The 25865-nt window shown below is 34.5% G+C and overlaps 4 protein-coding genes across 6 annotated transcripts in view; 2 read left to right on the forward strand and 2 right to left on the reverse strand.

Annotated features, from left to right (window-relative positions):
* Positions 1–661: 661 nt before the first annotated feature.
* On the reverse strand, positions 662–2715 carry LOC106660415 (CCAAT/enhancer-binding protein-like). The gene has a single exon (XM_014383377.2). It carries the CDS (start codon positions 2119–2121, stop codon positions 883–885), a length of 1239 nt encoding a protein of 412 aa, XP_014238863.1. The 5' UTR covers positions 2122–2715; the 3' UTR covers positions 662–882.
* A 3032-nt stretch (positions 2716–5747) lies between these two features.
* On the forward strand, positions 5748–8397 carry LOC106657563 (longitudinals lacking protein-like). Of its 3 annotated transcripts, none has more exons than XM_014379350.2 (4): positions 5748–6466; positions 7406–7645; positions 7789–8004; positions 8087–8397. In XM_014379350.2, the coding sequence occupies exons 2-3, from the start codon at positions 7457–7459 to the stop codon at positions 7981–7983; spliced, it is 384 nt and encodes a 127-aa protein (XP_014234836.1). In that variant the 5' UTR covers positions 5748–6466; positions 7406–7456; the 3' UTR covers positions 7984–8004; positions 8087–8397. The 3 variants fall into 3 exon arrangements, with proteins under 3 accessions (XP_014234836.1, XP_014234674.1, XP_014234753.1); XM_014379188.2 differs by having other exon boundaries at positions 5754–6462; XM_014379267.2 differs by lacking the exon at positions 5748–6466 and adding an exon at positions 6721–6828.
* Positions 8398–10212: 1815 nt separating this feature from the next.
* LOC106660517 (arrestin domain-containing protein 17-like) lies at positions 10213–14759 on the reverse strand. Its single transcript, XM_014383498.2, has 7 exons — positions 14276–14759; positions 12865–13017; positions 11606–11814; positions 11090–11281; positions 10806–11014; positions 10521–10738; positions 10213–10391 (listed from the first exon to the last, which is right to left on the reverse strand). The coding sequence occupies exons 1-7, from the start codon at positions 14391–14393 to the stop codon at positions 10258–10260; spliced, it is 1233 nt and encodes a 410-aa protein (XP_014238984.1). The 5' UTR covers positions 14394–14759; the 3' UTR covers positions 10213–10257.
* A 4993-nt stretch (positions 14760–19752) lies between these two features.
* Positions 19753–25865, forward strand: part of LOC106650829 — an 18141-nt gene continuing 12028 nt past the window's right edge. Inside the window, exons 1-3 of the mRNA XM_023461092.1 lie at positions 19753–20488; positions 20772–21459; positions 21642–21785. Coding sequence (XP_023316860.1) covers positions 20183–20488; positions 20772–21459; positions 21642–21785 — 1138 coding nt within the window. The 5' untranslated portion in view covers positions 19753–20182. The remainder of the gene's footprint in view (positions 20489–20771; positions 21460–21641; positions 21786–25865) is intronic.

Below are 25865 nucleotides of genomic sequence, written 5' to 3' on the forward strand. Positions count from 1 at the left end.
GACAAAAGACAAGAGAAATTTAAAAAATTCGTCATCGTTGAAAACTAAAACAGTCATGGTCTTGTCACCAGGCGGTCGATATCGCGCCGTATCCAGTCTTAATGCTGCGCGAAGTTTCTGAAGCGTCTTTAGACTTCATCTCACGCTCATTGGGTCATCGAAGGTCCCTCATAGCTCTTTATCGCGTTGATTCATTCTTATATACATTTTTTAGCTATAGAGTTGTAATTATTTATATATACATGTTATTACTTTCTCTTTCCTTCCCTTTACATTTCTCTCTCTGTCTTTCGCCATCCTGTCTGGCTTACTTACTCTTTCTTCTTTAACTTTCTCTCTCGCCCGAAATTTCGAATTTACCAATACTTGTCAAAAGAGGACCATCTATATTTTTTTAGGAAGTACACGTAGAGAGATTGTACAAATTGTAATACAAAAGCCACGAAGATTCTTTTAAAACAAGATGCGCAATGTGTCCATCACCATTATAAACTTTCGAAAATTTGATAAGCTTTTTTTTTGAACCTTAATTTTTCTATCTAAAATCATAATGATGCATTTGTAATTAAAAAAAAATATTAACATCGATATTTTCATTAATGCTGATATTACTTTAATAATAAAAATAAAAATAAGTGACAATAGTGAATTGTTGTTAAAATTATAAATAATATTAAAAATAATATGATACACGTCAGGGGACACTCGCACGTTCAAAGTCCCGAGAGTCATAAAGTGAAATCCTGGAAGGACGAAGGACTGCGAAGTGCACTCACTATAGAAATTTGATGTCTTCGATAGAGGTTGGGTCACAGAATGAGAGAATACTTGGAAAAGAAACGGGTGGCTCGTCGAGGCCCCGAAGTAAAAGCTTACAGATGGCTACATGGTCTGGCCACCCGTGTGTTGGTACTCCATGACCCTGGAGAGCTCTCGCAAATGTTCAGGCAGACCTCCGACACCTGCGCCGATGAACTGGCGCACCACCGACAGTTCCTCGGTGAGATATTCGCACTTTTTGCGCAGCGTCTCGTTCTCCTTCATGAGGGCTTTGACGCGCTCCTCGGTCTCCCGCGAGCGCACTTTTGCCTTTTCCCGGCTCTTGCGCACGGCTATATTGTTGCGCTCACGACGACGTCTGTACTCGTCGCTGGCCTTGTCGATGCACTTGGATTGCTTTCGCGAAGCAGCCGAGGAACCGGCCTGCAAACTCTTTATCTGGCCGCGTGGGCCTACCTGTTGAGCGAGCTGCTGCTGCTGCTGCTGCTGCTGTTGCTGCTGTGGATGCAAACTAGTCGCCTGACCCCCTAGGCCTGGCACCAGGGGAGCGAACGAGGCCGCCTGACCGCCGAAACTCGTAGGGTATCCGTAGGCTTGGGCCACTTGGTTGACACCGGGTCCGAGTTGAGCCCGCCGCGAGTCCGTGGGATCTTGCGGCTCTTCCTTTATCGAGGGTGACTCGCTGCTGGAGTTGCAGCTACTGCTGCTGTCGCTGCAGCTGTGTTGTATCTGTCCGGCCGAGGCGGCGCTCGACGTCACACCGCCGTGATGGTAAGTGGACGCGCTGCTGTGCACCGGCTGAGGCATGTAAGCCAGGGCGGGCCCGGTGGCACGCGGGTAACCGGCAGACGAGAGTCGCGAGTGCTTCGCACTCCCCGGCACACCGTTCGGCTGGCTGCTGTTCAGCATCTCCAGAATGTTTTCGTTGAACTGCGAGTCGTCGATCAGATGCTGCAAGTCCAGAGAGATTTCCGGTGTGTTGAGATCTGTAAGCTCGCCCGAGACAGCACAGTGCTCGGCATACTGCGACTGCACAGCGGCTTTGGAAACCGGCACTTTGCTCACGACATTGTTTTGTTGTTGTTGTTGTTGTTGTTGCTGCTGCTGCTGATGCTGCTGCTGTTGCTGATGCTGTTGCTGCTGCTGATGCTGCTGCTGTTGATGCTGTGATTGTTGCTGTTGCTGCTGATTGTGATTGACCTGCAGACTGGAATTGTTGTTATTTGTACCATTGCTACCGGTACCCAAGAGTTGAGCAGCTTTCTTCAGATCGGCCTGCAGCTGCTGTTGGCCCAATTGGTGGGCTTGATTATCGTACATGTTCGGTGATTCCATGTCCATCGAGCACTATCGTATGATAAGCAGGGCGTCAAAGCTTCCCGCACAACATGACACAAGTCTTGAAAGCACAAAAATAACAAAAACAACGACAGCAATAATCACAACGATTTCGGCACAGTCACTACGGCGATGCGTATGCTATGTTCACAAATAAAGCACGAGTTCGAGCAAGGAAAGCAACTTGCGAGCCTTTGGTCACAGAGCACTTTATTTTGAATAACAGCTTATTAAATTCGCAGCACCGAACTCGCGTCCTCGTTGCTAGGAGCACTGGTAATCGTAGAAACTGATAATCTTGCCTCTGGATGGAGCATAAACAAACGCTGACCTGTCAAGCTCGTACGCGGGGCAGAGGTGGAGGCGAGAGCAACTGAGCGCGTAACTTTCGTCGTATACGTGCGCCAAGTCTGACTGCCTTCGCGCGACTGAACGACTTCGTATTTGGCGGCATAGCGCTAAAGCTTTCGCGAATGGATAGACGTGTATATCAGTCTTTCAAAAGAGAGAGAGAGAGAGCGCGTTCGTGAATCAGCAGGGCTAGCAGCCGATATAAACTCGCCGCCAATGGGCTCGTTTGCTCGGCAAAGTCTCCCACTTCGCTGACGATCGTCTTTAGCTTGCTTTTTCTTCGCTCGCCCACTCTATACTCGCTCGCCTTCTTCGTCGCAGTTGTGTATATAGAGCGACTTTGGCCGATCATCTCATTAACTCGCGCACGATCGAACGCTATCTTTTACTTTTATTTTTAATTCTAACGCGCATTAATAATTGAATACCTAAAGCTTGCCGCTGTCGCTGTGTCGTCATCGTCATTTTTCCTGCTTCGAAGCTCAACTTTTTCTAGCGCACCTTCCCCCTTTTGCAAGCCAAAATCAAACGCTATCAATTTTTTCATTGCCTATAACGCACGCGAGCTTTTGATCGAATTAATTCTTTGTATTTTCCAGCTTATCTGAGACTTGAAAATATTTACTTCGCTTTCGAATTATGAGGAAAGAGTTGTATCGCGATTCCCCTTTTGACGACTCATTTGCTTGTCTCCTTAATTCTGTCTCGAGTTAACTGTGCGAATGTGTTATACGCTAACGTCGTAACAAAAAAAAAGAAAGAATGAAAAAAAACATAGATAAGAATCCACGCGTGTTCGCATTCGGGCAAAACAGATTCGGCACCCGAGGCGGAGAATTAGCGGGAGACGCGAAAGAAGTGGCGTTTGATCCGTGGCAAAGAGAATTGGATAAGAAAATGCGATAGTGCCAGATGTTTGACCTCTGAATGTTATATCATTGACCTGACAGTGACAATAAATATACAACGACTGAGTCCTTGGGACGATTATGCGAGCTTCGCCGCATCCCTCTTTTGAGGATTTACCGGTTATTATGATCGCGACAGCTTTACTTGTAATCGATCCGAAAAGTGCACGGGAGCTTGAGTAAGGCGAGGCTCAGCTTTTTGGATATGAATAATGAACGCATTACATGCTCGAGTTCTATTAGCTGAAGCACAAAGCGGCAGCGGCAGGTCTAAATGTCTGTGAGCTCAGGAATAATGCGGGAATCGGCAGCGCTATTTTCGAGATGCTGGAAGCCGATGCTCTGCCACAGCTCGTACGTTTCTATACAAGAATTATGCACACAAATATGCAAATCGAAATTGAGAGAGCATCACAAAAAAAAGCTAGGCCACCGCGTGTTCTCAAATATTTTTCTGCGTATATTTTCGTCAAAGAAACTTGTCTCTTTCGCGCGCGCGCCATCGAGACGGTCTATTTTCAGTTTATTTCTAAATTAAGAACGACTATAGAAATGCAAGAGTTTTTCATTTCTCTTCCCCCTAATACGAGAGGATCAGTGCCCTTATTACCTTAATATAGAAACTAATAGTCATCATACACTGACCTAAATCGAAGCGAGCTCTGCAAATAACACCTTCTTTTCTCGCTTCTGCACGCGAATATCTGAATTTGGCTGTAACTATACTCACAATTTTCAAAAGCCTACGATATGCTCGGATGGGTAAACATTTTTGATTTCCATGTACTTGTACTTAAAAATTAAACGAAAAATTACAGACTTAACTTATCGGGGGCCAGCAGTAAAACACGCCGATGTTTTCCTTACTCTTATAGTTCTTCTAGATTTAAAGGGTTGTTATTGACAACTATGTAAATTCTATTTTCTCCTTATGTTATTATTATATGAATACGATCGCTCTAGTCAATGTCAAGTACAAGAATTTTTCATCAGTACCTACGATTGAAAATCGTTGATACGATTATCAACGATTTTATCGCTTTCTGGTAAAAATAAAAGCAACGGAAAACAATATAAGTAATAAATTAATTGAAAATTATGCATCATCGGTCATGTATACAGGTGTGCACGTTCACTTCACAATTAATTCATAATTATTGAAATGATAATGTAGATGATTACACGTGATGTACCGGTAAACGATAAAGATAGTAAAAAGATCTTTCTTATCGACCGTCAATAAAAATTACTATTTCAATCTTGTAGAGCGCATATAACAGTAGTATTTGAGTAATTTAAAAAGTTTCTCTCTTTACAATTAAAGTAAATAAAAGGATTGGACTTTCATTCCTTTTACTGCGGCAAATAATTACCTAGCCATCTATGAATTCTCGACTGTTACTTGATTATCTAATTAGTTGTTAATTTAAGTTTTTGATACTTAGATTTTGATTAAGTATATCAATTATATGGGCCTCGTGTTGATTAAAAAGTTTTACTGTAAAAAACATTTCCGGTAATATGTGAATAACCGACCAGAAAATTTTTAAACTCTGATAGCAGGGTCTTCTTACAGTTTGAGAATGGCACAGTTTACCTATAGCCGATTTTTTAAGAATTTCATTAATATCATTTATATACAAAAAAATATTGGTTTTTTTTGCATCGTTTCATTAAAACATCAAAAAGCATTTTATGTAACAAGGGCCCAAAAAAGCCCTTTGGCATGGCCGGCACGAGTGGGTTTTTTCCGCAGCACACTGTGCGGAAAAAGCTAGGCACGTGTTGCATACAATAGTATATTTTTCACTCCCTAGCAGCAAAATATACTATTATTTAAGCATTATAAAATTTCAATGTATAATAGAGATATAATTAATTAAATGCCAAAAATTGTATAATTAATTCAATTGCGACCAACTTTATCCGTGATATTTTCCTTTTTTTAATTGTTAAATTGAAATTGGCGAAAATTAAAATGTTAATGAATGTTCATTTTTTTAAGTTGAACGTCTGACATTTAAGATGTTACTTGTAAACCAACCTTACTATATATAATAAAGCATTAAAAGTTCCGAAAATCAAAGATGCTTGTACGTAGCATGTACGATATTACTTTCAGATGTTACGAATTTTAAAGATGATTATAAGACATGAGAAAATTTATAGAAAAGAGAGAAAACTAAAAGAGGATGAGAATAGAGAAAAGAAAGGTAAGAAAATTAAACAAGTATTTGTAGGGTCTTTTATTCTACAATTTATCCCGTAAAAAATAAAAATTTATTGTAAAGATTATGCAAAATGACCAATCAAAGGCTACTAGGTGCGAAACAATAGATCAAACGTTGAGTAAGAATTAACATAAATAATATAAATGACGTAGGAAAAGCTGAAGTTAAAAAGGGAAAGAGAGGATAGTGCGAGGAAGAAAAAGAGTTTGAGAGATAAAGAACGCAAGCCAGAGGACAAAATAGAAAGGGAGAGGATAGAATATCGATGGCTAAGTAGTAGGAGGAGAGAGCAAATAGCGCACACGGTACGGCAGGTCGTATAAAGCTCAAAACATACACACGAAGACAATCGCGTAGAGCTACATAGGATACACGTCACTGAAGCGGCTGAACTCTCACTCACAGACTCAGCAGCACACCGATGCGCATTACGAGTTACGACTGTCTGTCCAGCACTGTTGTGTAGGTTGTAGATGTACTATACGCGTTACGTGTTGGTTATACATACCCCTATAGATATACATCCTATGCACGAGAGCGCAGCCAATGGGACTCTACATATCCTACACTGCGTATAGGCTGTGTATTATATAGGTACTGCCGTAAGCAGGTCTGACGTCTACTATATAGTCGAGGCTGTGTTAGTTCATGCTATTCGCTGCGGAGTGTGGAGCTACTTGCTTTGTTGATCAGATCACTCTGATCCGTTAGCGCCGAAGAAAATATAAGCCTTCGAGAGTCGAGAGAGCCTCGCCGACTAGACTTGATCGCATTGTTCGTTGACCGTCGCGTGCCGAGGCCATTTGACATCAGAAGCTGCTCTAATCTACTTGCTCAGTATTCCATATCAATTGGTAAGTACGTATGCGACACAATTATCCTCGATTTCCATCTGAAGAACGTACCATTTTTTTTATTCATACGTGTTGCGTATACCCGACAAATTTGTCCGCGCCAATCCCCCCAGTTCAGTGACATAGGCATCCCACGACAACTGACACAGCTTACCGTATTTTAACTTGTCCACCACGACGTTGTGTAGGTTATTATCCGCGCTTGTAGTGACCGTTTCCTCCGACACTGTCTTACACTAATACTAGACAATGTCTAATACTAGACAACTGAACAGTGTCTGTTCGTAGCAGTAAAAAGAAGCTTCTCTGTGTTCAAAACATTGCGATCGACCATCATCTCCCATATCTATTCTGTACTTCGCCAAGGTCAGGTTGCATCCTTCCTTCCTCATTGATTCTTGAATCAATTCTATTTAGCTGTCTTCCGCGTCTTAATACCACCCTCACACCATATTTGTGCTTTTAATCTTTGACTACTGAGGAACTCGAGTGGATTTGCTTTCGACCGAAGCTATATTCCACAAGTAAAAGCTTCGACTGTGGGACTCGATCACGGCTGAGATAACCTAAAAATCTGCACGACTTTTCACTCATAGAATACAATACTACTACTGCTAGAGTATTAATCTTGTGTTATTGTTGAGGTCTTGTTATTTTTCCTCTTTGATTGATTACTATTAACGTGATGCACAATTCACTTACACCTTTTTTGTACAACTGATTTATCTATCACAAGTGTTTAAGTAATTCTTACCCTTATTATTGTCTATTTTATTAATTTTTTTTATCTTACATACTAAAAAACGACAGCTGTTAAGCATGTCCCTTGATTTAAAATAATTTTTATCTATTATATTAACGTGTCTCTCATGAAAATAAAATACAATAGCCCATTTAGTTTGAATAACTTTAAAGTATATAAGTTTTGTTTTAATCATTTCAGACAGAGATAATTCTATCTTTTTAATTACCCAATCAAAGACAATTAATCACAATGGCTGGAGAACAGCAGCAATTTTTTCTCAAGTGGAATGATTTCCAATCAAACATGGTTTCTTCTTTCAAACATTTGAGGGATGAAAAAAGTTTTACCGATGTCACACTAGCTTGTGATGGACAAACTTGTAAAGCGCATAAAATGGTATTATCTGCCTGTAGTCCGTACTTCAAGTCTCTATTAGAAGTAAGTACCACCATTCGATACATATTTTTTATTTTTACAGAAAACATTTCAAAAAGTGTGCTTGCAACCTGTAGTTATTTAGATACATGTATTTTAGTGCATTTTTCAAGTATAACAATTTTCATTTAATCTACTATTTTTAGGAGAATCCATCAAAACATCCAATCATCATACTGAAAGATGTTGCATACAGCCACCTTCAAGCAATTTTAGAATTTATGTATGCAGGAGAAGTCAATGTATCTCAAGATCAACTGCCAGCATTTTTGAAAACAGCAGAACGATTGAAAGTTAAGGGACTAGCAGAAGCACCTGGCAACATCAAAAGAGAAGGCTAGATTTTCTTGTGATTAGTCGCAGTAAGTTATTACAGATATTTTTTTTTGTGAATAAATTTACGGTTCATAATACAATTTCTAACTTGTATTGTATTATTTTCAGATATTTTGAAATTTGAGTGGACTGAAAATAGGATTGTAATGTTGTAAAGTAACTGCAATTATACAAATAACACAAATTCCACACAAAATTTCATACATGTGCACAGTCTACCAACTGGGTTCTCGACTTAACTCAACAAAACTTAAACTTAACAATGTTTGTTAAGTTTTGCAAGCAGAATATTTTTTTACAAAATCTTGTAAATTATTTTAACTTTGTTTGTGTTATGGTCATAAATAACTTATGATTTTTACTGATAATTGATGCATTCAAAACTTGAATAAATAAGTTGAATTTTGTCTAGAACCTGACTTTGACACAATCTTATGACAAATATATTTTAAAACAAATACACCTACTACAGAACTTGAAATATATTAATTTTTAATAGTTGAATTTATAAGGTAAAAAACTGGCCAGGGCCATTTTGTGAATCACTTTAAATATATTAAATATTTAAAGCTTAAGTTTTCTAAGTTTACCACATTATCAGATAAGCTTTTATTAATACTTGCGCTTTGTAATTTGTTCCTTTCAGTATTTTTTGTAACATTTTAATTATGTTATTGCTATGGCTTTATTTAACGTGAATATACCGATCAACCATTTTCTGAATTAATGGATAAGATTTACAAAATTCTTGGCCAAATGTTAGCTCACTTACCAAGACAAATTTGCTCTGAGTCGTGACACAATTTCAAATTTAAAAAAAAAAAAAACATGTTGATTTGATTTCTTAAGTGTTTATTTGGTTGAATGAAATATTCATTACGTGTTACGACTGGAAGCAATTATGGTTTTGCGTAACCAAATACTGCCAATAATGTTTATTGGCGTATTCACTTTATTACCAATAGACCAAATTTATTTATGATAATAATATTTAATGGTTGGTAGTCCTGATACAAGGGGAATGGATTATTGTAACATAAGAAAGCGTTAAATTTTATAAAGCCAGAGCGCACATTTCCGTTCTCCTTTTAATTGAATACAGGACCATTTTAGAAAAATACGAATTTTGCATATATTGTGTCGATGAAAAACGATGAAAAAAGTTATCAAGTCTTTAGTGAAGTATACATTTATATTGTATGATACGTTTTGAAAATACTTCATAACTTGACATACTCTCGATTTATACGCTTGAATAATTTTATTTTGAGGCACAAAAAAATTGACAATGAATACATTTTTACGCAGTTTTTTAAAAATGTACTACATAACAACTTTTTACAGTGAAATTATATTAAAGTTGTATTTAATTTTTTATTTTAAAAATTTTGAGTGCCCAAGAAAATAATGGTTGGTGAACGTTTATAAACGTAATCAGTAGTAAACTCAAATGTACCATAAGATACTTTTAATCTGGAGTACAAAACAGGACTGATGACTATTTTGTTCAAATGCTTTAACTCAAACATATTAAGTCGTTAATGAATTATAAAAGTGGTACATATTCGTGATGTTATAAACAAATGTACATGTAGAAAAATAATCACATTTCATGTGATTTGTCTCAATTCTACATTGGATTGTCATTGAACTATGACAGAAGCAATTAATACAAAAATATTTTTAAAAAAAATCATTGCCTAAAAGTAAGAATGTGACATTTTAACAATGATATTGTAACAGTTAATCGTATTTTTTTATCGTTTGATTTTAATTTTTACTCATAAAAATTTGCAATTGTATAATAATATGTTTCAGCTATGGGTGTAACAAATATCTTTTATTTGACAACCGAAAAATGCAGTAGTTTTCAAAATTATAATACTTTTACTACTGTCGTAACTCGAAAATGTAAACGATTATGATATGACGTTGAGATATAAATTAAATTGTGTAAATATATACATATTATTGTTTAGAACTCAATTATACTTTTCCCAATTTTTTTACCTGCAAAGTATTTGGAATTTCTACAAATCATCATGTTTATAACACAATAAAATATTACGAGAATTATTTTATGAAATTTTCCGTAACTTAGTCAAAGTGTAAAATAAAACTAATAACTTGGGAAAAATGCTAAATTTTTACTTCGTTTAATCATAAATTAAATTAAATTACATTTAATGAAAAAAAAATTTATTCATACCGATTTATGAAATAAATGTTCAGGGTATAATTAAATCAAATGAAAGCATTGTCTATTGATTCATACATTCTTATGGCTGTGACAGGGAGAATCTGTAAACTGGGTACCTTGGTGCGAACTGTATACTTACTCCATGTCGACTACTTTCCACTTCATCTGTTATATTGTTTTTACCAAAGACACATTCCTCATATGTAGGAGGTACTGAAAGTGACAATCATATTATTGAAATACATCTTCATACTTATTTGTTATTTGAAATTCAAAATTTTAATAATATTAAAATCCAGTTATCAAAAAATTGTTATGTAATATCAGAGGTAATAAACTTACACATAGGCTGGGTCGTATTTTTTACATAGGGTGGAACATCAGTAACTGTGAAGTCATCTGCGTTGGGGGAAGATATTTCCGACGACGATTGGTAGACTGCTTCAAATGGCGGTGCGGATGACATATCTACACGTGATGCTGTCCATCCGTCGAAAACACTGTGGTGAAGTGGTACAGTTCCTATTTCAATTGGGTATTTTCTTGTTACATTAAAATGCCTGCAAAAAAGCAACAATAAATAACTAGTCGAAAAATTTGCAGTAAGACTCTGGTATAAAAACATACAATCCTGACACGCAAATAGTAAAAACGATTTTGTATTCAATATTGATGATATTACAATTTTCCAAGTGCGATGGAGGAAGTGCTGGAACTAATATTTTTAGAGAAACGTCATCTTTTTTGAAGAAAGGTCCCAGTTTTCTATCTTTACTAATAATTTCAGTTTCGATGCGTTTTGAAGCTCGAGGTGAAGTGGATATAAACTCCAACTCCTGTAAAAAGTATATTCGCGCATAAAAATAACATTTCAAAGAAAATAACTTTTTATTGACAAACTAAGTACCCACTTTTACTAATTCCATTTTTATTTTTGTTAATTCAACATTAACTGTTTCGTGATTGAATTTAACAAACATTTCAATAACTTGGCCGGGTACATATCCTCTGATCTCATTTTGGACATGCACGTTCATTTCTGGTCCTTTACTAAATACGTTTATCATAGTAAATTTATGAACAAATTCATCATCAAAACCCAGCTGCAATGTTTTTTCAATCGTATTACTTTATCAATTATAATTATTTTATACAAAAGAATAAATAAAAAAAGAATCATGCAAAGATTAACCCTTTGTTAAAAATTTAACAAAAACTAAGAATCAAAGAAATTAAAACATCAAAATTATATAATCGTGGACGTTTTACTGGCGTGTCGCTCGGCTTTTTCAAGACAAAGTTTTGACTAAGAGTTAATCTTCACACAATTTTTGTTTTATTTATTTGACAAAAAGAAAGGTATTAATTTTAATTGTTAAATAAATATATTTATGCAACTATTGTGCTATCATGTAGAAAACACTCACAGCAAGAAATGGCTTTTTATTTAAATCATACGGCGCCAGAACAGTAAATGCAGTGATGGTTTTGTGATTGAATTTCCAAGGCCTATCTATGATTGCCTTGATGGTGTATCGAACATAACCAGTTCTATGTTCGAAACTGCATGGAAGGTTTTTAGGTAGTTGGAAACTGAAGTAGTAGATATGATTGCCGACTTCCAAAGTTGTAGTTTCTATCGAGTAAATCAGCAATATAATTGTATAATTATCCATTTCGGAATTATGTATTACGAGAAAAATTTGGGTTTTAAAAATCATATCTGGATTTTTTATTCAATATTTTTCAATAAAGCTTTAGTAATTGTTATTCTATAAAACATTGAAGTTATTCATGAAAAAAACTATAAAATATTAGCCACGAGTGTACGAAATTTGAAACTTTGAGACAACAGTTGCTCGAAAAAAAATCCATTTGTTTTAAATAAAATGATGCATGAATATGCGTAATAATATTATGAAATTGACGCCTGTTTCTGTCATAACGTAATTGCACTGAGATTTAATGAAAATTTTAGCTTCTTAGAAAACTTTTCTCATGCCCAATGAAAAATAGTATATTACTGCCCTAGGCCGCGAAAAACAGAAAAGTCCCAGCGTACGTGTAATTAGTGGCCGAGGCGAAGACGAGGTCGATAAACACGTGCTCTGGGGCTTTCTTTTTTTCGCGGCATAGGTCTGTATACTATTTTTTGTGCCACCTCAACCTAAAGTAACATTTTACTCCCGCTGCGCAAAACCAAAATGTTACTTTAGGCTGAGGGATTCACAAAAAATTGTATTTGCACCCATGTAGCGAAAAAAGAGTCTCAGAGCATGTAACGGCTCGGCTTCGTCTCGGATGATAAATTAGACATGCTCTGAGACTTTCCAGTTTTTCACTCCCTAGGTGCAAAATACATTAATTTCATACACAGTGGCCCGAAAATCGCTCTTCCCGCTTTGCACAGCGGCAAGGAAGTACTCACTTTCGGGCCGCTGGTATGAAAAGATTTTTGACAAGATACGTGAAACAAATTTTCCTTCAATTAACAAACGCGTTTGGTGAAACTGAAAACTACAGATCTTAACAGTCATGGATAATGAAGAGCGGAAAATACTTCTGTTTCACGTTGAATAATTGATATGGAAGATGAGCTAGCTTTCTAATTCGATATTCCTATTCAATTAAAATTGCTAATGTTGCGTATGTATCGAAATATAATCGATAAGTTCGATCGAATTACCTGCATCTTCGGAATATAGCAGGCGACTTGCTACGGTGTAATATCGCTCCTCGCCTTTGAAATGCTCACGATCGCCCGCATGGGCACTGCTCTTGATTTGGCGATGTTTCGTCCAGTGGACTTTGCTTTCTCCTTGACTTTCGATCCTAAGTTCTGGAAAAGAACTTGAGCTTCATTTAAATTCGCCAAGATACAACTTATAAAATAATAAGCTTAAACACTAAGCATTGAACTTTTGTTTTGTTGAATCAATTCGTAATCGAAGTTTTAATTTTTCCTATGTTTAATTACAAAATAGTTTTTATTTTATTATGTGGCGCAATTCATTATTTTAGTACTTCACCAAAGATCGAATTCCGGTCAAATAAATGTTTTTTAACACTTTTCACCCTTTTTTACCCTTCTTGTTTAAATTCATGGTTCACTCATAAATAAAAATACGAACTCTTGCACATGCTTGTGACAACGTAAAATGGCGTACATCGGTTTCACAGGTGCGAGCTACATCGGATGTAATAGCAATCGTATCACATTTCTCTACACATAAACTGTCTAGATGCACCGATCATCTGTTGTGTAACTTAGATTTAAGACAAGAGTAAAAGTGGTATGTATGATCCTTATGATTTGATCTAATAGTACTTGCACGAATTAACTTGTACTGTACGATTCCGTAAATCGTAAATATATTATTACTAAGCTCTTTTCTCTTCATTTCTTATCAGTCAAACTCGTTCAGCTACTTATTTTAAAATATCTCGAAAACGTATTCGGACACTTTTATCAGGAAACAAAGAATAGTGTGTAACTTTTTAGGTGGACGGTAATTAACATTTTCACACTGAAAATGTATTTTATCGTTAAAAATGTTTTTTTATCGAATAATATTGTAAGATGTTTATTAACAATATTTTACGAGATCTTGATTGCTTTTAAAATAATCTCGATAGTAAACTTTATGGAAACTGACGTCACTCAAGTAATTAAGATAATTAAAAAAAATTTGTACAAAATGTAGGAAAAGTTTATTTGGAAAATTGCTTTTATATTCAAATGTGTGAGCTCAAATTGTATATTCATCCAATTTTACCGAAAAATGTTCAGAATTCATCTGTTGAGCTAATCGTAAACTTTTATGGACATGGTATTCCAGTTTTTATTCCAGTTTTTACGACTGTCAGAAAGAAATACGCGCTGACATTGTACACGTACGCGTCTCATGCCTATGAGTATTCGAGGACATACTATGAAATATCTAGAAGTAAAAGACGGTAATAATTCGAAATCTCGTAACAATACGTGATAGGACTAGGAGTAAGATGTGAAAAATAATATCGATGTATATCAAATTGAAACGTAAGCAATTATATAGTCCAACATAAGAAGTTAATATTGAAAACATGAATCTTACCTTTGATTCGCTTAGGAGCTGTAAGTTTAAATATTACTTTGCCTGTAACCTCTTCTCCGGGAAGATAGATTCCACTCGATCTGTCGAGTCTGATTTGAAACTCTTGCAGCTTCGGCATTTTTTACTATTTCTGCACTACTAGTAAGATGTAATGTGTTTCACTTCAGTCAGCGATTTTTATTCTATTGCGACTCGACGAGGAACGATGGCCGGTCGCGCCTTTAACAAGAATCGATTACACTATCTTGCACATGACTTAAAAATAAGCGAGATAACTGACAGCAACACGTACTGTATTTCTCGGCGACCTACGCAGTCGTGTGCCCGTGTCGAGGCGGCAACTGTACGCGCGTATATCTTCTGGTTTTCGACTTTTCACTATACTTATACATCGCAGTCCAAATAAATTTGATAATTATTGTATTGTGCAGGCAAACCATTTGCCCTCTCCACTAGTACGCCAACTCCATAAAATTTCTCATAAACCCGGATAAATTTACGAGCTCATCACACGTGATTTATATTGTGTTCGTACGTTAATTACAATGAAAGCTGAAGAAAATAGCTACATAAAACGTGATTCTTGAAGCTCATTTTCAATATCTCAAAAGGCAAGGTATCATTCGTACACATGAAACTTGTACACGGGCATTTCTGTACACAAGTAAAATGTGTCCAATATTTGTACACATAATCGAAATTTTTTTTTTTTAAATCAAAAAATTAAAAAAAAAATCGTAATCGTAATTTGAATTTAAAAAAAATTTCGATTATGTGTACAAATATTGGACACATTTTACTTGTGTACAGAAATGCCCGTGTACAAATTTCACGTGTACGAATGATACCTTGCCTCGCAAAATAGTTCATTATTAATAAAAAAAATATTAAAATTTCGGGCTCTTTGATTCATTTTTAGTCAATAAAATTTTTCAACTTTATTGCGATCAGCGATTGCGTTGTGTCCGTCTTTTACTCAAATGATTATTTAAAATAAATTTTTTAACTTCAAATGTATGTGAAATTATTTTAAGAAAGTTTACTTTTTTAAGACACATTAAAAACGTTAAATTGTAATTGTGAGTAATTGTAAAAGTGTTGATAGTATATTTAAAAGATTCAACAATTAAAGTACCTCTTTACCTATTAAAATTAAAACATCTGAGTCATTGATGCTGTTGTCTAATTTATTTTTAATCTGTAACATGGTTTATTTTTAATAAATGACGTAGCTCACATGACAGGATAACATTTTTAATATTTCATACATTTTAAAAAATATTTGAACACGTGTTTGATTTTTTACATAAATTCATGTTTATAACGAACTCGTGCCAGATAAAAAATTAACTCATCAAAAATACTGGATATCATTTCTAATTTTTATAAATGCCGAAATTGTTTGAGACTGTAATATGATCTTCATTATTATAAATACAAAATGAGTAGCTCTGATTTTTTGTAATTTTATATCGATTAAAATTATTATCTGATATTACTTGTATCAAGTGCAAAGTAGATACAAAAGTAATTGAGATAGTGAGAAATTCATGTTAATCTATATACTCGAAACATGCCCATATCAAACTGCCTATAGTTATAGCTATAATGTCTTATATTTCAATACTCAGGTAAAAGTAAAACAAGTTTTGCTACTAAAACAGTATAAAAATGTACATTTCAAACGATATTTCTGAGATTTCTATTGAATATCTTTCCTTGAATTCCCCAAAAAGTCGATTTAGCGTCATCCGATTGTTTCTAACAATAAAGTTTTCACGCACAAAGAACACGTAGGGCAAAAATTAAAAATATATGAAAATAGATATTATGCTGTTTTAAAATCGCTTTGTTTGATTATATATGGTGAATTATACGTTGATTAGTACGTAAATGCAAATAGATTATCAATGTTATGTAAATCGGATTATCTACGCACGTATGCTACACATGAGCAGGATGCAAATGATGAACGTTAAATATGAGTCTGTGGAATACAGAAAAATATTTATACCTACAAGCTTAAATGGTTTACCTTTTATTGTTTATCGTATATCAATGCAACATGGAATTATTTCTAATAAAAAGTTATTTCATGAACTTGAAAAATCATTGAAAAAAATTATAATTAGTCATTTTTAGACTTTTTTTTTGTATAAAAATTATATTTGTTCTTTAATGCTCGTTTCTAATGTTTCCTCTATTGAGAGCTTTTCAGTAATTCATATGGTAGTGCTTATATGAATTTATGATTAAGCGGATCAAGGCTCTTTTATTCGTTGCCCTTTTCATACCGGTATTCAGCGAAAACCTCATGGAGTATAAATATTTATTATTGACATGAGAAATGATGCATAATTCATAAACTGAAAAACTGACCCTCGATGAAATTGAATAAACCAATAAATACGGTGGCACGATGTTTCTCATGATGCCCTTAAGTTTTTTTGGCTTTTTCGAAACCTCTATAATTCCTTATGGAAGTCTATTAAGCTAACTCAAAAACATTTAAAAAATTGAAAAAATTTCTTTTGACTTTTAAGTTATATTTTTTGGAATCAGATTTTCATTAAAAAAGTGAAATGTCATAAATAGTTGGAGCACTGTCAATATCTGCTTCTGTAAAAAGTAACCGAATGATTAAGCTTAAACACTCTCATAGAGATGTCTCGCAATTTTACAAATAATCCCTGAAACTTTATAGGTGGATCCCCAAATGTATTGGTCAAAATCTATAAAACAATGGAGAAAGAAGTCAGAAGTGGTCAATATTAACTCAAACATAAAATATTATGCATAGATGAATTAGTTGGTTATTTTTAAATAGTTATTTTTGTTACATAAACAAGATTTTTAGATTTTTCTTTATTTTTTAAGTATGCTAAATTACAATCTTAGTCGAAAAGTTTTCTTGTTACGTGTATAAAAATTAAATTACTACATAAAATATACAAATTAATTAGGTTTATAATGAAGAACTGATTAATTTTTTAATTAGAAGATAAATTGGTTTTACGCAGACAAACAAATTTTGCTCAAAATGCAGCTTTCTAAGATATGTATAAAAATAGTTATTCGGTAAGTGTGAAATTCCAATTGAATCAAATCTCCCTTCGAGTGGGTCACCACAAATAATACCTAAAAGCACTTTTTGAGCTTTTCTTTCATTAATAATAAGATTTAGTTATGCGGAGGAAAATGTGTACAATGTTTATGTACATACTCATATGTAATAAAGTACAAACAAATGTATAAAAGTATAGATGAGTTAAAAGCCTGTGGTGCGCTCGAGTCATGATACAAGAGGCAAATACTGGCCATAAAGTACAAGAGCCGTCTCTATATATTTATATTTTCGTCTATAAATGTGTGCGCGTGTACGCGAGAGAAAGCTCCCAAGAGCGTTGGACTCGCACGAGTTTCTCGACAAATTCCATCAAAGTGTTTCGCGAAAGCACATTATAGAATCTCGTAGCCTTACACACAAAGCAGGCCATCAGGCGAAGGGGAAGAGGTATGAGAAGGGCAGACAGGGCAGGGACGCCATCAGATCTGCAGTCGGTATTGGTAATGAATATGTACGTGAAACAGCGGTCCACGCAGCCTGCGTACTGCGTGCACGCGCTCAACGCTACGAGGGGGAAGCATAGCGATCGAAGGAGGTGGCAGTCAACTTGAGCGGTAGAATCCAGTCGAGCGAGCTCGAGAGGGTGAGCTGCTGCGTAGCTTCGGTCCCCTCCATTGCTCGCTTTTCCCTTGTTCCGTGACGAAAGCAAGAGCGAGATGAAGATAGATATATAGAGGGAGAGAGAGAAAGAGTACAGCAACAGGAGGGTAGAAAGCCAATCCTCGTGTACTGACCAAGCACATGCGGTGTTCTTCCTACCATCGCACTGACTACATTAGGGAAAAAGTGAGAGTAAGCGAAAGAGCGAGTTGGAGATATAAAGAGGGGGGGTCGGGGGAGGAGAGAAAAAGAGAACGAGAGCTTAGTTGCACGACGAGCGCCGGGTCGAGAGCAAGCAGTCTCTCTGCAAGCTCAATCCATATTTGCTGCCCCATTCAAGGCCGACCACCTGTGTGACGCGTGTGATTTTAAAGATAACCCTTAACTAAAAACATCGATAGCACTTTATGCATTTTGATTATCATCATAATTATCATAGCTTATGTTCTTGTAATGTGAATTTTTAGTGCAATTGTGGACAGTGCGTCAAGCACCATTATAATCAACAGGTTGTACCGAATAAAATCTATCAAAATACACATAAAGTTGAGGCAACTCAAAATATATTAACTACAATGGATTAATTTCTCTTCTATTAAGAGCTGGATAATTTTGATTAAAACATTTTTCCGACGTAAAATCATTTGGATAGGTCATCGACGTTTTTCCTTTTCCATTTTGTTAAGAACTTTGTTCTTGATTGCTATTGAATTTAAGACTATTGAACAAAGCATTCAAGGTCTTGCAGATCTCTGTTAAGATTCTCCACGAGGAAAATCAAAATCTGGTCATTAGCGTCGACGAGATATGGAGCTTCTAGGTCTCTTTAGGTCTCTTAAGAAGTAATTCTAAAATTCAAAGCATGTTTCAACTTGCTATTTTATATCAAATATTTCTTTACTTTTTTTCAGTTCATTAATTTTTATGATACTTTTAGTGAAAGCTCGATTCAATTTTTAATTAGTTATGATAAATGCATACCAGTCAATTCTAAATAATCTTTACAGTCATTCGACGGAACGAGCTTGAGCGATCTCAATACTTTGAATTATTCTAAGATGTGAGTTTTTTCATTTTCTAAACTCACCTTATAATTCTTTAATCTTCACTGGAGCTTTAAATTTAGTATTGAATAATAAATATTGCAGTGAGCTAAAAAAATCGTTAATTGCAAGAATTAAAATATTCCGTTTCCATTAAAAAAATTTTGATGACTATTGGCTCTATAATACATTAAATAATGTTTAACGTTCTCATAAAATTGAATGTTAAAAATTATTTTGTTAGAGCTTGAAATAAATGCCAAGATTAAAAAAATCATGTATTTCTTTATGAAATTTAATTAAGATCAACTTTTTTATTTTTCAATTTTTAAAAATACATTCCTTATTGATATTGGTATTCTCCTGACAGTATCAGAAGCCAATTATTTGCAATGTAAAATCATAATTTTATATTTAAATTAGTGCAGGTTATAAATGCCTTGATTTAGATGGGTTTAAAATATATTTTAATTAATTACTATTCCATTTGACTTTTTAGTAGTTATATACGTGTATGGTCAGACAACGCCAGGAAAATCTTAATTTATTGATAATTGATATTAAATTTTCGTCTACAAAATTGTTGTTTTAAAATTTTAAAAAGTAGTATGAAAATTGAATACATTATGCCATTGACGCTCTATAAGAACGATATTTTTAAAATAACTACTGATAATCTTTTGAAAGTTTTTTTTGAGGTACAGCATACAATTTTTTTCCGATTTTATAATTTTCATTCGTACTGTCAATTAAAATAATGTAGAGTTGTAAAAAAAATCCATTTGTAAGAATCGATCTTAATTGATATACTGCACAATTACTAACAAATAAGGGGAAAATAAAAATGGATTAATTGATTATTGAATCGAATATTGCTTGATATGAAAAATTATAAAAATTCATAATAAAAAAAGTCAAGGAGATTATTTGAATTAGCCTTAATGCTATGGAATTCAGTTTACCAGCGTGCAACTGCTGAAGAAAATGAAAAATAATGCAAAATTTACTGCAGCACGAAGCAATGTTGCAAGAGCTGAGTACCAATGAGAGGCAGCCAACTAAGTTAGTAATAAATTGTCCTTATTGAATCTGGTGTGACAGTCGAATAAAGCGATTTCAAGGGAAAAATGTTATAAAATGCGAAACATGGCTTCAAGTAACGGAGACAGTGACAGCGGCAATTACCCAAAATCACCCAAGAGTCCTCGGCAACTACCACCATTGCCGCTTCTCTCAAACCAGAGAAGTTCAAAGTCATCGGAGCGTAGCGCGAGTAGTTCCGTATCTGGTGGCTCTGTAATTGCTGAAACGACGAAATCACCAAGTACACCACGAGTCTTTGAGTTTCCGCCTGAATTTTCACACCACTTCGATGCCGAGACACCTAATACCAACTTCGACTTTGAAGACTTTGTCGAAGCTGAAAAAAATAGGAGTTCACAGGTAAACTTTATCTGGCAGTCTTGACTTAAATAAAGTATTTTGAAGAGCATAAACTTTTATATGAAAGACTTTAAATTCCATTTATAAATGCACGCAACTATTTCAAATAGTGTTTGCAACTACGAATTTTAAAATTTTCTTAAACTGCATAAAAAATGATTAATAAAAGATAACTTGGAAATTATTCGAAATAATTTTGTAACGTATGGGCAGCTTAAATCACATAATTTCTAATTTACTGAGAAATTTGAAATTGTGGATATTAATAAAACAATTTTGCCAGAATGAGTTCTCAACAGACTCAAGTACGCTGGTTATCTCCTCGGGCGTTTCAAAATCGACTCTATCGTCAAGCTCCGAACAATCGATGATATTTGAATTCTGCAAGCCTCGCAGAAATATTATAAAAACCATGAGTTATCCACCAAAGTCGCCAACTTCGCCGAGCATCAATGTGCCCGTGCAGCATCAGTCGAGCTCAATTAAGCGGCGAGGTCACAATACAGACTCGATTAATCAGGTTCGACGCAACTCCTGTTTGGATCTCGGACCGATGACACCTAACTTGAAAAAACGTTTTGGCTTAATGGCAATCAGCAATTCTGCTGGTCTTTTCGATTCTGGTCAAGACGAAGGAAATGACCCACAGAGTTCTGTGGCTTCGAGCCTTACAACGACATTCAATGCGCAGCAGCAGCAACCGTCTAGGACGACAAATTGGCATCATGAAAGTCTAAAAATGCGCTCGCAGAAACAGAGGCAGCCGCTTCAAAAACGATTAATACATTTAAACAAGAGCCAAGGCTGTATCAATGAGGCCGTCGACAGCGCAGAAAGTCTTAGTTCCAGAACCCGAGAAAGCCGCGTTGCGAGGAAGTCTACTGGCGATCTCACAGAACTTAATAATACAGACACAGAAACAACTGTATTATCCACCCCGAAACGAAGAGGTTCGATGAAGGGTGGACTTGGTTAGTTTACTTGTCGCATTACTTTTTTCTTTTAATGACCTTTCAGCGTCAGTTTTATTTATTCTTTGTTTTAGTTACGAATAGCATTTTTCTTTTGTGATTTATTATGTAATTTATACATCAGTGTTAATTCTTTTCATCACTACTATTTATCAATAAAAAATTATAATATATGGTTTCAGCTTACCTTGCATCTCGTCGTGGTTCCCGCGACAGTCAAGTTTCTAATGTATCCAATTTCAGTAACGAGGATATTGGTCCACTCAATTTCAGTGTGCACCCAAGAGGTCGACAAAGGAGGACTTCAAATTTTCTCGAATTACCAGGTATACTTGATAAATAAATTATTCTTATGAAATTAAGTTTGATAAATTAAAGTAATTTTTTTTCTAATGATGCTAAAGATGTTGGATGTAGTAGAGGAATCCATACAAAATTGAGTATTGTACCATATACATAAGATCGAAAGTCAATTTCCCAATATTTTGCGCAATTTAATGTACACTGTTCATTAAAACTAGACATCTATTTCTGAAAAATGAAGCGCATTTAAAGAAAAAGTTTTTTCCAACATAAATGCAATGCCTTAAAAAAAATTTAAATAAGCTATGTGCATTCAAATGAGCTTTGAAGGGGATATAAAAGCCAGCCAAAATATCAAAATTTCAATCCAGTTTTCTGAAACATCTACTGAATATTTCTCGAAAATGCTCTATGACGACTTTCATTTTGATGTTTTTAAGGTTGCCATAGAGCCTTTTGGCAAATTATTCAGTAGAAATTTCAAAAAACTGGATTGAAATTTTGATATTTTGGCTAGCTTCTTAAATTAATAATTTTTATAAAAGTGTTGTTAAATGTAAGAAATTGCAATAAGAGAAATGTAGAATTTTTATATTTTCATACTGTTTTCCCAAGCATCAAATAACAAAAAAATCATATAACAATGATATGATATGGTACAGTTCTCATAAATAACAAATCAAACATATTCATTTTGAAAGAGCACAAACATGATGTTGATAAAATGTCTGATTTTTTCATTTATCATGCACATTTATTCTCGGTTAAAGTAAAATCAAAAATTAAATAATAACAATTGATTTATTCATGGAAAAATATCTGGCTTCATAAATCATTCATCACAAATAAAATTTTATATAATATAGTGTGCTTGGACCCAAATTAAAGTGACTGACGGTTATTTACTAAACCTTTATAATACTTGAAATTCAGTTGAACATTATTATTTTGTTTCCAAATGAGCTTCAAAGTTAGCGAATGAAAATAGTAGAGCATGAAAACCATCTAACCTTCACATTAATCGTATTGAAAATCGGTCAACGAGGAGAAATTCGATAATCGTCGAAAAGTTTAGCAGAGTTATGAGTGCAAAGGATGGATAGAAAATGAGTGTATACCTTGTCCTAGATTTCTAAATTTCACAAAGAGCATTTTTTATCCTGAAGCTAAAAATATTTGTGCAGTTGGATGAAATTTAAATTGAGAATAAGGAAATGTCAAATGAACTACAATTAGACTTATTTGACTTGAGTTCAATTTTATATCTCGTATTGCTACTGTTAAAAATACAAGAAATTTCAGTAAACTTAGGTTTCGTTATGTTGGACAAGTTTATGTACTACCTTTTGCATCATATTTTTTTTTCAAATATTCCGGAATACATTATAATTTATTACTCTAGCTCTACAAAGGGCAGTGAGAATAGATCTGTAATGATGCAATAAGATAGCATTGAAGATACAGGAAAATAACGAAGCGTGCTCAAAATCATCAGATGCCATTTGCACAAATCTTTGAAGAAACAAATGCATCAAAGACTAACTTCGTGATAATAATATGTTTAATGCCTTACAACTATTACGGTTAGAATAATATTAAATAATTTTGTTTCAAATCATTTGTTCCGGGGGTTGAAAGAACAATTTTTCTACTCTTGCTTTCAGGAGCAAAACATTAAAATTTGTTCTGTAAGTACAAATATACAAGTCATTAATTTATGAATGACGGATGATAATCAATATGAATTATTTTTCATCCAATAAATCCTCGTAAAGTTACTTAACGCATATTCATTGCTAGCGCAATGTAAGACATTCGAAGCAGATTATATATTTAAAACTACGAAAAACTAATATATTTTACTCTTTATTTTCATGGTACTGAAAATTGATTATATCATGAGGTGTGCAAATGCTTTTTCGATTTGTTCGATGAAGCATGTTTATACGATTAAAATATCTTGGTGACTGAATGGCCGCATAACATTCTCATATTTCGTATCAAACTCATGATATCAAATAGTACGTATTTATTTATTAACAGCATTTTTCACGTAATGATAAAATTTTCATGTTTTAATACTATAAATTTCTTGATTCTAGTATTTGTATGTGAAAATACTTATTCCTGTTCATTATTGATAAACCTATTATAAAACAATTGTGAGAATACATTTTATTTTTAACTGATTGTAATCTATCTAAATTTAAATGAAACATTAATTACTATATCAGAAAAATATAAATGATATTCAAATTTGAACGTTAAAATCATGGAGAATACAATAAGTTTATCCATTAAAGTTAATCATGCCGCAGTGATATCGGATATTAATATGGTAATTCGAGCACTCAAAGATTATGGATAGCGTTGGATGGATCATCAAGTTAAATTGATCCTGCTTCCCACAATTAACATAGCTCACGAAAAAAAGTTATCGACTTTGTAATCATATGCACTTTATAAAGTGATGAAAAAATTTGGTGAAAATGTCGTGTAAATAGTAGGAACTATATCATGAACCCACATTTATTGTGTACTTGTTATCATTATGATAGGTGAAAACATAAAGAAGAAATTGATTTCGTGCAGTTAAGGCAAGTAATAAAACTAGTATTAAAGGTACGCATTGTCCCAAATAGTTGCGCGTCACTAGTAACAAAGCTTCATAGAAAGTCCATTACTGAAGTAAAATACAGGCAACACCGTGTGCCACAAGTGCAAACATGAAAATTGAATGATTGCGAAAATTGGCCGCGTATGGTATGTCAGCTGCTTTGACTTCAAAATCATATGCACACGCACACATAGTGAGACTCGGGGGCGCTTCTTCTAACCAATTTCGACACAGGCTAGTTCAAACCCATTCTAACGTTCCTACATGTATAAAGCGTGGGTAGGGCGACCTGCTTGCCTGCAAGGATCTACGGAATTGTGTCGGGAATGCTGCGCGAATACTGATGCGACCTCGCTAGGCTTCGGCTCTGCGATTATGCTTGGATCAATGGAATTATTATTGTATTAATTATGCTCCTACAAAAGCACCTGTACACGCTCTGCAGCTACATAATAATCTCTCTTCAGTTGCATATCGGGCGAGTGCACGCGAGAGCGTATATTTCCAATTAAACATCTCGTTTAGTCTGGCCATGGGGGATAATTAACTATTTCGACTTGTGATTACATTTTTTTTTGTTTTTTCTCTACTAGATTTAATTATATTTTTAAAACTGTACATGGCCTCAAATAAATTGTCCTTGAACACGCATTAGCATACCTTTAATTTTACAAAAAAATTATTTATTGCAATATAATTGCAATTTTTAAATAAAAGTATAGAGTACTATGTACAATATTGCTTCCTTCTTGAGGAAGCTTCATGTAAAGTTCGAAAATGATATTTTAAACCAGATGCGGTAGGACCATTTGGTTCACATATTCGTAAATTCCATTGAATTTTCAACAAATGTATGTATGCATGCCTACGTTCGGTGGTACGGAACCATCATAGCTTTCAAACAGAGGCACGTATAGAATTGTGCTTGGGCTACTTTTGAAGAATTTTCGTACAGCAAAAAGGGTCAAAAATTTATTGAGGAATTCGGAGAATTGTGTTTTTCTAGTTTTTTTTTCGAACACGTAATTTTTTTTATCCTTTGCTTTTTTTAATCGATTTGGTTTATTTTTCATGGAGTATGCATTTTAACAAGTTTTTGTTAAAAATTCATTAATTTTTAAAACTTTGGCCTTTTTTGTAGTTGAAAATAAAAAATTTTTTTCGATTAATTGAATAAATCTTACTTTTACGTGACCCAAAAACCTAAATTCTAGTTCCATCTGAAGCCAACCATACACTGAGTAAAAAGCATATCTTATTTTGTGTTTCGGGTGTTTCGTTCTTGATGAATCACTGCGACCATGTGGACCTGTTTTTTTTCATACCTGCATACACGGCTGCATCACACTCATATGTGGGTCAAAATAATACTTTTTTAAATTTTCGTCCTCACGTATGTCACCGATCTTGACGCGTCTGTGGTATGTTATAGTACATGATAAAAAAGTGCCAAAACCAACATTTTGGACCCCCCCCCCCCCCCCCC

Source organism: Trichogramma pretiosum, unplaced genomic scaffold, assembly GCF_000599845.2.
Source record: "Trichogramma pretiosum strain Unisexual culture from Peru unplaced genomic scaffold, Tpre_2.0 scaffold34, whole genome shotgun sequence".
Taxonomy (NCBI): Eukaryota; Metazoa; Arthropoda; class Insecta; order Hymenoptera; family Trichogrammatidae; genus Trichogramma; species Trichogramma pretiosum.

Coding starts and splice junctions, on each gene's coding strand:
- LOC106660517 (XM_014383498.2), bottom strand. CDS start 14,393: ATGCCGAAGCTGCAAGAGTTTCAAATCAGACTCGACAGATCGAGTGGA. Junction 13,018..14,275: donor AGCTCCTAAGCGAATCAAAG/GTAAGATTCATG, acceptor GTTCTTTTCCAG/AACTTAGGATCGAAAGTCAA. Junction 10,392..10,520: donor AAATACGACCCAGCCTATGT/GTAAGTTTATTA, acceptor TGTCACTTTCAG/TACCTCCTACATATGAGGAA.
- LOC106660415 (XM_014383377.2), bottom strand. CDS start 2,121: ATGGACATGGAATCACCGAACATGTACGATAATCAAGCCCACCAATTG.
- LOC106657563 (XM_014379350.2), top strand. CDS start 7,457: ATGGCTGGAGAACAGCAGCAATTTTTTCTCAAGTGGAATGATTTCCAA. Junction 7,646..7,788: donor ACTTCAAGTCTCTATTAGAA/GTAAGTACCACC, acceptor TACTATTTTTAG/GAGAATCCATCAAAACATCC.